Source organism: Bos indicus, chromosome 24 (genome assembly GCF_029378745.1).
Source record: "Bos indicus isolate NIAB-ARS_2022 breed Sahiwal x Tharparkar chromosome 24, NIAB-ARS_B.indTharparkar_mat_pri_1.0, whole genome shotgun sequence".
NCBI classification, from domain to species: domain Eukaryota; kingdom Metazoa; phylum Chordata; class Mammalia; order Artiodactyla; family Bovidae; genus Bos; species Bos indicus.
In genome coordinates this window covers 32,942,477-32,960,333 of record NC_091783.1, presented here as the reverse complement: position 1 = coordinate 32,960,333, position 17,857 = coordinate 32,942,477, and the positions used below count along the sequence as shown (strand labels likewise).

The window sequence follows — 17,857 nt, the reverse complement described above, 5'->3', positions numbered from 1 at the left end:
AATTTATCCATTTCATCATCAATTAAAAATGGTGTGATTTTTTTTTTCCCCCCCAAATCTGGTAAATGTCACTGACTCTATGGACATGAGTTTGAGTAAGCTTCGGGAGTTGGTGATGGACAGGGAAGCCTGGTGTGCTGCAGTCCATGGGGTCACAGAGAGTTGGACATGACTGCGTGACTGAACTGAACTAAAATATCTACTACTATTTGCAGTTTGAGTAATTTTATGAAATACTGTTTGTGCTTTGATATTGCACCACTTATCAGAATTTTTCCAAAAGATGTTGATATCACAGAGAACTTTAGTGAGCTGGGTTTCTGCTTATGTCAGTATTGAGGAATTTGGATGTTAACTCCTAATTGTTTGGTAGTGACTATAAAAAGGTCATTAATTTTTCATTGTAAAAATATTCATGCCTTCCCAAACTCATTATATTATACTAACAGTGGTCCTTCGTTAATTTGACTTAGCAGGTTTATAACTTGTGATAATGTCTTTTTTTAATAACATTTTCTGAGAAAGGAATGAATTGAATTAAAAATAATGTAAATTAGTCTGATCTCCAGAAAAGGACCAAATTTATGCACATTGGAAGCATATATTTACATAAAAATATTTGTTGTGTTGGTTACATGGTTTTTGTCTTTTAAAGCCGATCCCAGTGACTCTATTTTGTTTACCTAGTTTAACATGGCCTTTTTCTTGAAAGGGACGAGTTTGAAGTGAGAGAATTTTAAGTAACTTATTTGTTTGGTTTTCAAAAGCTAGAGAAAGGGCCTTTCTTCTGTTCCTGTAACTTATTTTTACTTAATTTTGTGTAATTTTGCTTATGGTCCCTGTATTTAAATTCAGGGTGTGAGGCTTACTTACAGTCTAACTTTTGTGAACACAAGAGAGAACAAATGCTTTCCTTTTGTAAAAAGTAACGTGGAAAGTAATTATAAGGGGACAGTAAATTCATGATGACCAGTCACCATTTCTAATTTATGCATTGATGAGTACGGAGTAGGATTCAGAGATTTACGTTAATGATGCCTTCAGCAATCCATCTAGAAGCCTCAGAAGAACTGCATTCTTCTGGCACCTTTTTCTCTCCCCTGGTGGGAGTATGCTGATTTATACATTGTGCTCAAAAGTTGTGGTTTTCCAAATATGAATCAAAATAACATGGGGAAAGATACAGATTTTTACTTACTCAGGGACTGCCTAGCGAGTTTTCTGGAAGGAGTGTGTATGGGAGGAGCACAGGCTGATTATTTTCAAGATTGGAAACACTGTCAGCAAAGTCCGCCTCTCTCACGGGTTCTGTCCCCCCTCTTCAGATTAGCGCTGCTCTGGTATCATACCGTGGTCCGCCCATTTTTTGCCTTGGATGGAAGTGATAACAAAGCCGGCCTGGATGAAGCGAAGGAAATTCTCCTCAAAAAAGAAGCTGCTTATCCAAACTCTTCCCTCTTTATGTTTTTCAAGGGACGCATACAACGACTAGAGGTACTGTGCCTTCTCCAGCTTTTTTTAAAATAAAGCCTCTTGCTTGAATCTATAATTCTCATTTGGAAGGGGCTAGCTCATAAGGAGCCCGAATGTCACAGGGCTGACATTCTGTGCCTTGCATTCGTCATTGCTGTGGGAGCCTCTTCAAGGAACCCGGAGTGTTTATTCAGTTACCTTCTGTTCACAGCTATGGGTGAAGCAGGGTCGGGGTCCCTCAGAGGTGAGACAAGATGCTGTGCCCTGAGTTGAAGACACGGGAGCCCTTGTGAATGTCTTAGTTAAAACAAAATACGAGGTTGGCTAAAACATTTGTTCGGGTTTTCCCAGAAGATGTTATGTGAAAAACCCGAACAAGCTTTTTGACCAACCCAATATAATTTTTTTTCCTTCTCTGGAGTTACCGATAATCTATTTCCAAATGTTCGTCCCGGCTGACAGTTGATTCATGCTCATGTTATTGCCTGAAATGTCAAGGACAGCAAAAACTCTGAAACAGTAGTAGCCCGTATTACTTTTTCATGCTCTTCATGTGGCTAGGTCCCATGCCAGGGGCTTTCACACACACCATCCCATTTAATCCTCAGAACAAGCCCACGACGGAGAGAATGATCCCCTGCATTTTACAGGGAAGGTCAACAGGGGTCTGAACAGGCTTCACGTGACCTCGGAGCTCACCCAGCGAGCAAGGCTAGGCTATGTCATTCCAGAAACACAACATACCCTCGCTTTTGAGGGGTTCTGCTTCTCTCTGCACCTTTTTTTTTTTTTTTTGGTGGCTTCCTAGGTGGCTCAGTGATAAAGAATCTGCCTGCTAATGCAGGAGATGTAAGAGACACAGGTTCAGTCTCTGGGTTGGGAAGATCCACTGGAGAAGGAAATGGCAACCCACTGGAGAACATGGGCAGAGGAGCCTGGTGGGCTACAGTTCATGGGGTTGCAAAGAGTCAGACATAACTGAGTATGTCTGGGTACAATTAGTATGTGGACCTAATTGTACAGAATCCTCTATAGGAAGAACTATACCATCTCAATGCCTGCCTACCAATACCTGCACCTCTTTTTTTAATGTCAGCTTGCTTGAGGGCACAGGGATCTGAAGAAAAATGAAAATCTTTTTTAAGAATGTATTTATTTTTAACTGAAGGATAATTGCTGTACAGTGCTGTGTTGGTCTCTGCCATACAACAACGTGAATCAGCCATAGGTATCCACGTTTCCTCCCTCCTGAACCTCCCTCCCACCTCCCACCACATCCCAGCCCTCTAGGTCATCACAGAGCACCAAGCTGAACTCCTTGTGTCATATTCCAGCTTCCCACTAGCTATCAGTTTTACATACAGTAATGTATATATTTCAGTGCCAGTCTCTCAAAGTCTCTCTCTGCCGCACTGCGTCCATAAGTCTGCTCTCTATGTCTGAGTCTCTATTCCTGCCCTGCAAATAGGTTCATCGGTATCATTTTTCTGGATTCCATATATATGTAATTGATATGATATTTGCTTGTCTGATTTCACTCGGTGTAACATCCACCTCACTAGAACTGACTCACATGAATTCCTTTTTATGACTGAGTACTATTCCATTGTATTTATGTATCACAACTTCTTTATCCATTCATCTGTCAGTGGACACCTAGGTTGCTTCCATGTCCTGGCTATTGTAAATAGTGCTGCAGTGAACATTGGGGTACATGTATCTTCTTTAATTATGGTAAAATGAAAATCTTTATAAGAACTAAATCACGCAAGTGAAAGAAGGTGACTGTTAACACAGTGTTCCACCCACATGTTCCACCCACATGCTCACTAGCAGCTCACTAGTGCATCCGTGTGAGGTGTAATAACCTTTACCCTCAGTTAACCAAGTGTCCACAACATAATCCATGCTAGAAGTCAGCCCCCTTCCCCCCAAAAAAATCCCGCACATGATGGGAAGATGGTTGCCTAGGAGTGTTTTCATAAGCACAGGGAGTGATTCTTTCACTAATTTCTTGTTGGCAGTGGAGTGTATGTTACTTCCCCAATAATATCTCTCCTCCATGAAGTGTCTTCTTAAATCCAAGGACACCTTACGTTTATATATGGAATCATATTCTAAAGATTATACTAATAATTTACAACTGAAACAACACTGAAAGCTCCCCAGGATAAGACTCATGTAAACCCATGTCCAAGTCATTTTTCTTCTCATTACTTTGACACCATTTTTGTTTCAAGTCAGGCTCATGAGCCTTCAGTGACAATTCTCTTCTTTTGCTTTCTTAAAAATGTACTTTTGATCAGCCTCCTGTGTGATCCAGTCTGCTGTTAGTGAATTGTTCTTTCAAGCTCAGGGTTAGGGCCCTATAAGTGGGGAAGGATGTCCAGGCTATTCAAGTTCCCATACTCCCTTGGGTTGTGCAGGGGGAAATAAGCCTGTAGAAGGAAATTTTTAATTGATTCAGCCTTCTCACTTCAGTGGCCATTTCTGAAATGAAGAAAGCTGGGTACAGGGTAAATGCTTTCTTGGGTGCATGATGCCTTTCCTTTAAGAAATTGACATGGACCTTCTCAATAACTCTGAACATGACAATACTAGGTTTAGTGTTCAAAGGACACTTGCCCAGTGTGGGTGAGAGCCTGCAGTTGTGTGCACCACGGCAACGAGGCCAGGCGTTAGGCATGTCTAGATCTCTCTTGATCAGTGGATGCCCGCCCTTCTCTCCCTTGATCAATGAGTGCTCTAAACTGGGTTTTGAAACTGCTAAATAGAAATGCAAAAGTCAGGATTTATGTTTCATTATGCTTTCTGTAAGACTCTGATGCTGGGAAAGATTGAAGGCGGGAGGAGAAGGGGACGACAGAGGATGAGATGGTTGGATGGTATCACGGACTCAATGGACATGATTTTGATTTTGAGTAAGCTCCAGGAGTTGGTGATGGACAGGGAGGCCTGGCGTGCTGCAGTCCATGGGGTCACAAAGAGTTGAACACGACTGAGCGACTGAACTGACTCTTCCCATTTTCATTAATTTCTCAGCTGGCGCTCTGGGACAACCCAGAGGGATAGGGTGGGGAGGGAGGTGGGAGGGGGGTTTAGGATGGTGGGACACATGTACACCCCTGGCTGACACATGTTAATGTACGGCAAAACCTACCACAATATTGTAAAGTAATTAGCCTCCAATTAAAATAAATAAGTTAATTTAAAAAAACAATGCTTATCTTGTAGTGAAAACTAGTAACTTTTTTATATTAAAAAAACCTTTTATTTTAGAAAACAGTTATTTATATTTATTTGGCTTCCTTAGGTCTTAGTTGTGGCACATAGGAAGCAGGATCTTCGTTGAGTCATGTGGCTTCGTCTTTCATTGCAGCTCATGGGCTCCAGAGCACATGGGTTCAGTAGTTGTATGCGTCAGCTTAGTTGCTCCCTGGCACGTGGGATTTTAGTTCCCTGACCAGGGATTGAACCCACATCCTGTCTATTGCAAGGTGGGTTCCTAACCACTGGACCACCAAGGAAATCCCTAATAACTTCTTTTCCCCTAAAAAATTCAATTTAGCGTGATTTTCAGTTCAATTCAGCTCAGTCGCTCAGTCATGTCCGACTCTTTGCGACCCCATGACTCACAGCACGCCAGGCTTCCCTGTCCATCACCAACTCCTGGGGTTCACTCAAACTCATGTCCATCGAGTCAGTGATGCCATCTAACCATCTCATCCTCTGTCATGCCCGTCTCCTCCTGCCCCCAAACCCTCCCAGCATCAGGGTCTTTTCCAATGAGTCAACTCTTCACATGAGGTGGCCAAAGTATTGGAGTTTCAGCTTTAGCAGCAGTCCCTCCAATGAACACCCAGGACTGATCGCCTTTAGGATGGACTGGTTGGATCTCCTTGCAGTCCAAGGGACTCTCGAGAGTCTTCTCCAACATCACAGTTCAAAAGCATCAATTCTTCGGCGCTAACCTTGCTTCACAGTCCAACTCTCACATCCACATATGACCACTGGAAAAACCATAGCCTTGACTAGATGGACTTTTGTTGGCAAAGTAATATGTCTGCTTTTCAATATGCTATCTAGGTTGGTCGTAACTTTCTTTCCAAGGAGTACGCGTCTTTTAATTTCATGGCTGCAATCACCATCTGCAGTGATTTTGGAGCCCCCCAAAATAAAGTCTAACACTGTTTCCACTGTTTCCCCATCTATCTGACATGAAGTGACGGGACCAGATTTGTTTTCTGAATGTTGAGCATTAAAGCCAACTTTTTCACTCTCCTCTTTCACTTTCATCAAGAGGCTTTTTAAAAGTTCCTCTTCACTTTCAGCCAGAAGAGTGGTGTCATCTGCATATCTGAGGTTATTGATATTTCTCCCGGCAGTCTTGATTCCAGCTTGTGCTTCTTCCAGCCCAGCGTTTCTCATGATGTACTCTGCATAGAAGTTAAATAAGCAGGGTGACAATATACAGCCTTGACGTACTCCTTTTCCTATTTGGAACCAGTCTGTTGTTCCATGTCCAGTTCTAACTGTTGCTTCCTGACATGCATATAGGTTTCTCAAGAGGCAGGTCAGGTGGTCTGGTATTCCCATCTCTTTCAGAATTTTCCACAGTTTATTGTGATCCACACAGTCAAAGGCTTTGGCATAGTCAATAAAGCAGAAATAGATGTTTTTCTGGAACTCTCTTGCTTTTTCAATGATCCAGCGGATGTTGGCGATTTGATCTCTGGTTCCTCTGCCTTTTCTAAAACCAGCTTGAACATCTGGATGGGAGAGTCATGGTGGGGAGATCTGACAGAATGTGGTCCCCTGGAGAAGGAAATGGCAAATCACTTCAGTTTTCTTGCCTTGAGAACCCCATGAACATTATGAAAAGGCAAAAATGATAAGATACTGAAAGGGGAACTCCCCGGGTTGGTAGGTGCCCAGTATACTACTGGAGATCAGTGGAGAAATAACTCCAGAAAGAATGAAGGGGTGGAGCCAAAGCAAACACAATACCCAGTTGTGGATGTGACTGGTGATAGAAGCAAGGTCCAATGCTGTAAAGAGCAATATTGCATAGGAACCTGGAATGTTAGGTCCATGAATCAAGGCAAATTGGAAGTGGTCAAACAGGAGATGGCAAGAGTGAATGTCGACATTCTAGGAATCAGTGAACTAAAATGGACTGGAATGTGTGAATTTAACTCAGATGACCATTATATCAACTACTGTAGGCAGGAATCCCTTAGAAGAAATGGAGTAGCCATCATAGTCAACAAGAGAGTCCGAAATGCAGTACTTGGATGCAATCTCAAAAACGACAGAATGATCTCTGTTCATTTCCAATCAAACCATTCAATATCCCGGTAATCCAAGCCTATGCCCCAACCAGTAATGCTGAAAAAGCTGAAGTTGAACGGTGCTATGAAGACCTACAAGACCTTTTAGAACTAACACCCAAAAAAGATGTCCTTTTCATTAGAGAGGACTAGAATGCAAAAGTAGGAAGTCAAGAAACACCTGGAGTAACAGGCAAATTTGGCCTTGGAATATGGAATGAAGCAGGGCAAAGGCTAGTAGAGTTTTGCAAAGAGAACACACTGCTCATAGCAAACACCGTCTTCCAACAACACAAGAGAAGACTCTACACATGGACATCACCAGATGGTCAACACCAAAATCAGATTGATTATATTCTTTGCAGCCAAAGATGGAGAAGCTCTAAACAGTCAGCAAAAACAAGACCGGAAGCTGACTGTGGCTCAGATCATGAACTCCTTATTGCCAAATTCAGACTTAAATTGAAGAAAGGGGGCAAAACCACTAGACCATTCAGGTATGACCTAAATAAAATCCCTTATGATTATACAGTGAAAGTTAGAAATAGATTTAAGGGACTAGATCTGATACAGTGCCTGATGAACTATGGACAGAGGTTCATGACATTGTACAGGAGACAGGGATCAAGACCATTCCCATGGAAAAGAAATGCAAAACAGCAGAATGGCTGTCTGAGGAGGGCTTACAAATAGCATGATTTTACCTTGTCCACAAATCATCTTTGGTAGGGACTGAGTGAAAACTAACTTTGAGTGCTCACTCATTGTCATTGGGTTGGTTCTAGAAATGAGGAAGGCACAGCATCATCAAAGGATGATGACTTGGGAAGGCACACAGTCACCATGATAGCCCTCAGTCTCTTTCACAGTAGGTTATTGGGATCTGAGTACCGGTGGTAGACTTTAGAGCTGCTTTGTCATGGAGCAGTTTGCTTATCCAGCTGATACTTGGTTTTAAGGAAAAAACACTGAAAGATCCGTTTCTGCTCTTGATTGGTGAGCTGAAGCCTGAGGGTCAAGTGAAATGTGATTGTTTCTGTTTGGCTCTTCCTGAAGGCTTACAGGATAAGCGAATTTTAAGGCTAACTTGAGATATTATTGGCATTATCTTCATGGCATCCAGACACTGGTGTTTCATTAATCTTCCCAAATGATCATGTAGCTAGGTATCAGATGGTGGCATCCTTCATTTACTGATGAATTGCTCAGAGAGGATGTGACATAGCTCTTCTCAGACGCTTATTGCAAGGCCTTTAAGCTCCCAAGTCAGTTTATGAAAACTCATAGCGTTCAGTTGACGAATTTGCTTGCAGAAAATCTTTTTTTCTTTTCAGTGCACATTTAGGTTAGAGATAGGGCCTCTTGAGATCTTTTTTTTTTTTTTTTTAAGGCTTTTTTTTTTTTAATTGGAAGATAGTTGCTTTACAATGTTGTGTTGGTTTCTGCCATACAACAACATGAATCAGCCACAGGTACACGTATGTCCCCTCCCTCTGAAACCTCCCTCCCACCCCACACCCTTGTGGTTTTTTTATCCACGAGCTCCTAGGGAACATGGTCTGGGGGCTCCTAATTTTGGCAAGTGGATCCAGTGACCTGGACTTCGCTTCTTTGGTGACTCAGAACTTCCCGTTGTTTGAACAGCTGCTTCTGTGCCAGCTTGCCTTTGTCCAGGATGACCGACTCAACCCCAGCTGATAAGTGTTCATTTTCCTTTACGTTTTTTGCAAATCAAGTGCAGGTACCTACTCTCTAAGTTTCGTGAACAACCTTTGACATAGTTTGCCCTTCATTGTTTGGGACAGTTTGAAATCCATGGGGAGGGTGATCTTGAGCACATCCACCCCATCCCACCCCTCGCATAGCCCTTGTGGCCGTGTCTTCATTATTCCATGTTGTCATGGTCTAACTCGTCACAGCAGTGAAGTTCCGCACCATCAGTGGTTCGTGGGGTCCTTATGCATCTTCAGGACGCCAAGCTCCTCTGCTCTTTGGGAGTCTGGGCCAGGTTGCAAGAAGAGTTTTCTTTCTTTGCCACCTTGGCTTCTCCCCACTGCGTGTCTACAGTACCCCCACCTCCAGCCTCCTCCACCCTCTTGTCTTATCCTCCTTACCTGTCCTGTCTCTAGGCTTCTTCCATGTGACTTAGCATGTAGCCATGAAGAATATATGGGTTCACACAGTACTTGGCGTGTGATAAACATTATTCAGGTGGTGGAGTGATGGTTGTTGTTATTGAGTGTTTAAGCCTGGGAAGTCATGTTACCAAATTTGCTCTCTTTTTAGGAGAAAGAACTCGCTTTGGTGTTGAGAGCTATCAATTGAGCTAGGCCTGGGATGGGCAAAATGAGTGCAGAGGACTTAGAGCTACTGCACAGTACCTGCATTTACTTTTCCCTGAATTTCCATAATGTACACAGCTGTTAGGAAGTGGACCCAGGGGTTATATAGCAATCTCCATTTTAAAATATGAGCTAATGGTTATAATTTTGAATTTTATATATTTTTCATCCCCTTAAACTTATGGTAGTGATAAGTCCATTACCATCCAAGTGATTAATGAATATTTTTCTTGGTTATTTAAAATTATTAGGAACAAGTCTACATTTCAGTAAACTTCCTATTTCTCTCTAGTCCTTTTTTTTTTTTTTAAACAATATGGATTGGCACAATTCCCCTCTCCTCCCTTTTAATAATCTATTTAGTATGTAATATACAGATACATGTATTTGGTTTTATGTATATATACACACCTTACATGGTGTGACTACTTAGTTATGAGACTTATTTTTTAATATTAGTCTTTCATTGCTCAAATATTTGAATGAATGACAGTTGATGGACATGTTCTAAAGAAGTTACTTAATGCAGTTTGGGAACATTTGTGAAACTGTCTTCCAAGCTTGCACCCATACTTTCTGTGTCCTGCATGCTGGCATGGAAAAACCACAGGTTTTGTTCTTCAGGAGCAGAAATGGATCTCCCACGAAACTGGAGCTCAGTGTGTTTTTATCGAATGGACTGATGAGTCTGTTGGCAGGAAGTCCGTTGATCAGGGTGAGTGATGGTGTTTCTTTAAGGGAGGAAGCTGGTTGTCAAGGACTGTCACCTTTTCTTGGTGGCACCTCAGCCTGTTTCTACAGCCAACACAGAAGGTGATGATGCAGGAAGGTCTCAACATTTGGTGTCAGGGTACCAACTCAGATACTGAAGTCCTGATGGGCTGGCTAAAGAAGCATGACTCTAAAGAAAGAAATAAATTTACAGGAACTGAAAAAGTAAGTGGGTGTCCATGAGGTCTGTGCTTGTTGCTGGAGGGCTGAGCCTCTGCTCTCCCCGAGCTCAGGCGGGTGGGGTCTGTGCTGTGACAGCCCCTGATGATCACAAAGATGACGGCCTTGCTCCATGAGAACCAAGGGGGAGTGTGCACAGAGCCTCAAGGCAACAGCCTGCTTGGATTTGTCCTCCTCCTGCCAGCCCTTGCTTCTCACAAGGCTGTGTGATAGGATGTGGTTTCTTTTCCCCATGAGCAGTGCCCACAGGGACAGCTTTGATGGTTGCCCTTGACTTTGTCACCCTGGCGCTCCATCGCCTTACTTTCTGTTACCTGTCCGGTTCTGTCTGCGTGAAAGGCCTTTATGCTTCTGCCCCATCATTCCGTCTCTGGACCTTCCTCCCACTCATTATTTCAGGCTCTAGTTCTTTCTCTCTGTACTTCTACTGATGACAGTTAATTGTTTAACTGGTGCTCCCCACAATAAACGAGAGGTCTGTGTTGCTTTTTTTAGCCCCTCAGCTCATGATTGTGGCAGGGACAGAAAAGTGAAGGTTGATCCCCTTGGTGATTAATTTATCAGACAGAGACAAGAGGCAGGAGGGCTGCCGGGGGCTTGGAACTTAGGGGCCAGAGCAGAAATGGCAAACCCAGGGGGGCCTGTGCCCAGGCACCCATCTCAGGGGCATATGACTAACCAGAGCTGTCGGGTGGCAGTGTTGATGAGCAAGCCTGCCTCTTGTATCTGAACAGCACGCCTTGCCAGCATGAGGTAATGTTGTTATTTATAGGATCAGGAAAAAGGCAATGCAGGAAGAGAAGTAATTCCCCAGGGTTCTATTAATTGTAGTCTTCTCTTCCGACCTACGTGGTTCTCGTTATGACTTCGGGCACCAGGAGGTACAGCAGCCGTTTATTCTTAGGACACAGAGTGAGAGATGGGTTTAATCTGATATAGAAGGTGGAGGATCAGTTTGTCTTCACTTTCCAGTGCGCTAAATCCAGTGTGTGGTTTAATGACTGTTCACTGAAATGAGATGATGATAACTCAGATTGCTAATAGGTTAAATGCATTTGCTCTTCTTTTATCTCTACCGTTACAGGCCGTTGGGTTGAAAAGCCAGTAGAAGGTTAACACCGATTTATATCCCCAAGCTCACTAAGTGTGCATAAGAGGATGAGCTTTGCCTTGCTTACACGAGCCCTGGCCCTGAGGGCAGGGGTTAGAGGCAGGGTCTATTGTTAGGTGTCCTTGACAGCAATACCGCTAAACCGATTCCACAGCTCGGCGGCAATAATGCTGAGTCACGTGCAAGTGGGTTGTCACATCATGTCCTAATGCTTGCTACACGTGACAGGGGGCGCCTCTCTGTAAAACACACACATAATAGTTTATTTTAAGATGTTAAGCAACTTCATAAAAATAGCCCAGCGATAATTAAGATGTTTTGCTTCAAGTTGGTTTGTGATGTTTAATGTATATATATGAAACTTCAGGCAGTTTTGCTTACAAATCTAGTGTTTATGTATTTGAAGATAGTTTTTATAGATAAGTGCTATGGAAACTGTGTAGATTTCCATGGTTACTAATTTGATTTTTCAATTGTTGGGATATTTGACAGTTATATACCTGTGATTTCCCAGCATTTCACTGTAATAGAAAAGACCATGTATTATCTTAGCATATTTTTACTTTTTATTTTCTTAAATTATTTCCTTAGGTTATAGCTTCAGTGGTGTCATTGTTTGAATCACAGTTCACACTTTAACTTTTACTGAACGATGAAAGATGATACTCAAGGAATAGTGAGTCAGTCTAATCCTTCATTAGTTTGTACATGGTTTCAGCAGCAGTGTCTCAAATATTACTGATAAGACCTTCTGTTTATGGATCAGAAGACTCCGTACTGCTAAGATGGCAATACTCCCTTGATGGTTTTAGCTATTTCAGGTTCCTTGAGTTGGGTATCAGTTTGTACGTTTCTGCAAAAAAGCACACTGTGATTTTGATAGGGATTGCATTAAATATGTAACACAGTCTTGGAAACAAAGAACAAAATTGGAAGATGTGTACTTCATAATCTCAGCTGTATTGATAGTATTTACTGTTAAAAATGTACATGCAAGAATATATGCAAATGACCAACAAGCACATGAAAAGATGCTCATCATCATCATTCATTATGAAGAAATGCAAATCAAAGCCAAGTGAGACACTGTCTCACATCCACCAGAGTAGCTACAATAAAGACCACCCAATAAGAAGACAGGCATGTGGAGAAGTTGCACTCTTCATTCATTGCTGGTGGGAATGAAAAATAGTGTAGCCACTTTGGAAAGCAGTTTGGTGGTTTCTCAAAACATTCAACATAGATTGATTATATGACCCAGAAGTTCCACTCAAGAGAGATGAAAACATATGTCCATATTATTCATAACTTAGCAAAAAAGTGCAAACAACTCAAATGTCTGTCAACTGATGAAGGATAAACAAATATGTATCCATACGATGGAATAACTTTCAGCAATTGAAAAAAAGACTGAAGTACTGACACTTGCTACAGCATGGATGAACCTTGAAGACACTTTTAGTGAAAAAAGGCAAGTCACAAAAGAACATACATTGTGTGATTTTATTTAGATGAAGTCCCCAGAGTATGCAGATAGCTTACTTGGGGATGGGTGGGGAGAATATAGAGTAACTGTTAATAGGTACAGTATTTCTTTTGGGGTTGATGAAAATATCCTAAACATATGTTGTTGTAATGATTGTGCTCAGTTCAGTTCAGTCGCTCAGTTGTGTCCGACTCTGCAACCCCATGTATCGCAGCACGCCAGGCCTCCCTGTCCATCACCAACTCCTGGAGTTTACACAGACTCATGTCTGTCGAGTCGGTGATGCTATCAAGCCATCTTATCCTTTGTCATCCCCTTCTCCTCCTGCCCCCAAACCCTCCCAGCATCAGGGTCTTTTCCAATGAGTCAACTCTTCGCATGAGGTGGCCAAAGTATTGGAGTTTCAGCTTTAGCATCAGTCCCTCCAATGAACACCCAGGACTGATCACCTTTAGGATGGACTGGTTGGATCTCTTTGTAGTCCAAAGGACTTTCAAGAGTCTTCCCCAATACCACAGTTCAAAAGCATCAATTCTTCAGTGCTCAGCTTTCTTCACAGTCCAACTGTCAAATCCATACATGACCACTGAAAAATAGCCTTGACTAGATGGACCTTTGTTGGCAAAGTAATGTCTCTGCTTTTGAATATGCTATCTAGGTTGGTCATAACTTTCCTTCCAAGGAGTAAGTGTCTTTTAATTTCATGACTGCAATCAGCATCTGCTGTGATTTTGGAGCCCAGAAAAATAAAGTCTGACACTGTTTCCACTGTTTCCCCATCTATTTCCCATGAAGTGATGGGACCCGATGCCATGATCTTAGTTTTCTAAATGTTGAGCTTTAGGCCAACTTTTTCACTCTCCTCTTTCACTTTCATCAAGAGGCTCTTTAGTTCCTCTTCACTTTCTGCCATAAGGGTGGTGTTATCTGCATATCTGAGGTTATTGATATTTCTCCCAGCAGTCTTGATTCCAGCTTGTGCTTCTTCCAGCCCAGCGTTTCTCATGATGTACTCTGCATAGAAGTTAAATAAGCAGGGTGACAATATACAGCCTTGACGTACTCCTTTTGCTATTTGGAACCAGTCTGTTGTTCCATGTCCAGTTCTAACTGTTGCTTCCTGACCTGCATATAGGTTTCTCAGGAGGCAGGTCAGGTGGTCTGGTATTCCCATCTGTTGCACAATTTTCCACAGTTTATTGTGATCCACACAGTCAAAGGCTTTAGTCAATAAAGCAGAAATAGATGTTTTTCTGGAATGTTCTTGCTTTTTCAATGATCCAGCAGATGTTGGCAATTTGGTCTTTGGTTCCTCTGCCTTTTCTAAATCCAGCTTCAACATCTGGAAGTTCACGGTTCACATATTGCTGAAGCCTGGCTTGGAGAATTTTGAGCATTACTTTACTAGCATGTGAGATGAGTGCAATTGTGCAGTAGTTTGAGCATTCTTTGGCATTGCCTTTCTTTGGGATTGGAATGAAAACTGACCTTTTCCAGTCCTGTGGCCACTGCTGAGTTTTCCAAATGTGCTGGCATATTGAGTGCAGCACTTTCACAGCGTCATCTTTCAGGATTTGAAATAGCTCTACTGGGATTCCATTATCTCCACTAGCTTTGTTCATAGTGATGCTTTCTAAGGCCCACTTGACTTCACATTCCAGGATGTCTGGCTCTAGGTGAGTGAGCACACCATCGTGATTATCTGGGTTGTGAAGATCTTTTTTGTACAGTTGTGTGTATTCTTGCCACCTCTTCTTAATATCTTCTGCTTCTGTTAGGTCCATACCATTTCTGTCCTTTATTGAGCCCATCTTTGCATGAAGTGTTCTGTTGGTGTCTCTAATTTTCTTGAAGAGATCTCTAGTCTTTCCCATTCTGTTGTTTTCCTCTATTTCTTTGCATTGATCGCTGAGGAAGGCTTTCTTATCTCTCCTTGCTATTCTTCGGAACTCTGCATTCAGATGTTTATATCTTTCCTTTTCTCCTTTGCTTTTTGCTTCTCTTCTTTTCACAGCTATTTGTAAGTCCTCCCCAGACAGCCATTTTGCTTTTTTGCATTCCTTTTTCTTGGGGATGGTCTTGATCCCTGTCTCCTGTACAATGTCACGAACCTCATTCCATAGTTCATCAGGCACTCTGTCTATCAGATCTAGGCCCTTAAATCTATTTCTCACTTCCACTGTATAATCATAAGGGATTTGATTTAGGTCATACCTGAATGGTCTAGTGGTTTTCCCCACTTTCTTCAATTTAAGTCTGAATTTGGCAATAAGGAGTTCATGATCTGAGCCACAGTCAGCTCCTGGTCTTGTTTTTGCTGACTGTATAGAGCTTCTCCATCTTTGGCTGCAAAGAATATAATCAGTCTGATTTCGGTGTTGACCATCTGGTGACGTACACGTTTAGAGTCTTCTCTTGTGTTGTTGGACTCTGTGAATATACTAAAAACCACTGAATTGAATACTTCGTGAATTTTGTAATACTTGAATTATATCTCAATAAAAACGCTTCCAAAAAGTGCTACTGAGGGTATTTTCAGTAGGAGTATATATTCTTTTTTCCTTTGGATATAATCTGTTGATCTAGTCAAGTTTGACTTTTGAGTAAGAAATGTTTTTATTTAATCAAATTCTCATGTCTAATATAATCATAAGTTATGTTTGTCATATATTTCCCCTTTTCTATTACTGTCATTTTGAGAACAGTCTTTACATTTTATTGTGAAAATTTGAACATTCAAACATACACACTTTTGTTACAACAGATTTCATTTCTTCAGAAATAATGCTTGTCTTCTCAAAGTGGGACACATAGAATACTTTTTCTTCAGATTGTAAAATGATATTTTAAAAACTCATATTCCCATACCTCTTTGCATGTGCAGATGGCTATTAATTCTGAAACCTACTCGATTCAGGAATATTAACATTTAAAAATTATTATTAAAGCATGGTTGATTTGCAATGTGTTAGTTTCAGGTGTACAGCAATGTGAGTTGTTTATATAGATACCCACTTTTTTTTTAGATTCTTTTGCTATATAGGCTTTTACAGAGTACTGAATAGAGTTCCCTGTGCTATACAGTAGATTCTTAGTAGTTACCTGTCTTATATATAGTTGTGAATATGTCAGTCCCAATTTATACATCCCTGTCCCCTACCCTCTGGAAACTATGTTTTCTATGTCTGTGACTCTACTTTTGTAGTATAAATAAGTTCTTTTGTACCCTTTTTAGGTTCCATGTATAAACAATATCATACATTTATCTTTTTGTGTCTGTCTTGCTTCACTCAGTTGGATAATCTCTAGGTCCATCCAAACATTGTTTTATTTAAGGTTGTTTATCTTCTTGTTATTGAACTAAATCCTTAAGATGGGTGGAATCTATTTTTATCTTTATTTTCTACCTATTATAGATGTTTTAAAATGAAAGTTAAGTGGCTTTGACAGTTGTGGTTCATATAACAAATACATGACTACTGCCTCTAAAAATATATATTATTTAGTATTTTTATAGTTTTGTTTCTGTACAGTTATCAGTTTGTCAGGTTCTGTGTATTATAAGGAAATTTTAATATCTGTATTTCTTACTCATTTCTGATGGTGTCTGTTCATTTACTCATGTCACCCTGTGTCTCGTTACTTTATATTTTTACATACATCTGTGTATACTAAACAGGTTCAAGTGAAATAATATGTGTACATGGACATAGTTATTTTGGATTAAGGAGGAACTAGAATTCAGGCCTTCTGTCTCAACCCAATTCTCTTTTTAGCTTTTATTTGCTAATAAGTTATATATATGTGTTATATATTTTATATATATTCTAAATGTAATGTTACGTATATGTAATAATAGTATATGTATCTTACTAGCAAATAACATATATTTAAATATTATTATGGACTGCAAGGAGATCCAACCAGTCCATTCTAAGGGAGATCAGTTCTGGTGTTCACTGGAGGGACTGATGGTGAAGCTGAAACTCCAATACTTTGGCCACCTCATGCGAAGAGTTGACTCACTGGAAAAGACCCTGATGCTAGGAGGGACTGAGGGAAGGAGGAGAAGGGGACGACAGAGGATGAGATGGTTGGATGGTATCACCGACTTGATGGACATGAGTTTGAGTGAACTGCAGGAGTTGGTGATGGACAGGGAGGCCTGGCGAGCTGGGATTCATGGGATCGCAAAGAGTCAGACACAACTGAGCGACTGAACTGAACTGAAATATTATTATAAATATAAATATCCAAGAGGGCTTATTCTTATTGGGCTTTAGAAATAAACTTACTATTTTTAAAAAATGAGTTGCTTAATAGAATATTTTTTTTCTACATTTTGGAGAAGCAAGTCAGTTAAAGTAATTAAAACATCATTAAACATTTGAAAGTATTTTTCAGTTGTTAAGTAGTTTTGAAATTAATTCTTTAATAACTTCTTTTATTTCTTCAATAATCTGAAGATGTCCACTTACTGTTATACTCATCTTAGTTTTATATTTTACTTTTTCTTATTTCCACATATTTTTAGACATATGACTATATCCAAGCATGTAAATGTGATATTACTTTTTATTACTAGTGGTGTTTTTATAAATTTATGCTTTCCTAGTTTTATGATTGAGCTTAAGACTTTCATATTGGTTTTTATAGAGAGAGATTTGATTTTTTTTTAATCAATTCATATTTTACTTCCACTTTATTTCTGGTTTTCCTTAATTTAGCTTCTTTTATAGTTCATTTTCTTAATATTTTATCATAACATATTTGTCTTATAAGAATAGTGAAATGCTAGTGTTCTTGTTTAGGGATTTGATTGTATCCCTTGAAATTCAGCCTGCATTTCGCTGGCTTAATGGGAGTGTTTGGGAAGCTGTGGTACTGTGATGTAATAAGATACACATTGTAGCTGAGGGCTCAGATCTGGAGGCTGACTGCCCATGCTGAGTCCTGGCTCCTCCACTCTGGCCCAGTGGTCTGGATTTGTTGTTGTTGTTCAGTCGCTCAGTTGGTTCCAACTCTTTGCAACCCCATGAACTGCAGCACGCCAGGCTTCCCTGTCCTTCACTATCTCCGGGAGTTTGCTCAGATTCATGTCTGTTGAGTCAGTGATGCTGTCTAACCATCTCATTCTCTGTTGCCTCCTTCTCCTCCTGCCTTC

The 17,857-nt window shown here is 40.8% G+C and overlaps 1 protein-coding gene across 2 annotated transcripts in view; it reads left to right on the top strand.

Moving 5' to 3' along the window:
• TTC39C (tetratricopeptide repeat domain 39C) overlaps positions 1–17,857 on the top strand; it is a 103,273-nt gene that overhangs the window by 55,459 nt on the left and 29,957 nt on the right. Inside the window, exons 1-2 of one of the 2 annotated variants that reach the window (XM_070778814.1) lie at positions 1,364–1,494; positions 9,770–9,860. In XM_070778814.1, the coding sequence (XP_070634915.1) occupies positions 9,828–9,860 (33 nt within the window). In that variant the 5' untranslated portion in view covers positions 1,364–1,494; positions 9,770–9,827. Of the gene's footprint in view, positions 1–1,325; positions 1,495–9,769; positions 9,861–17,857 lie in introns of those variants that run through there. The other variant, XM_070778813.1, reaches the window with a different exon arrangement.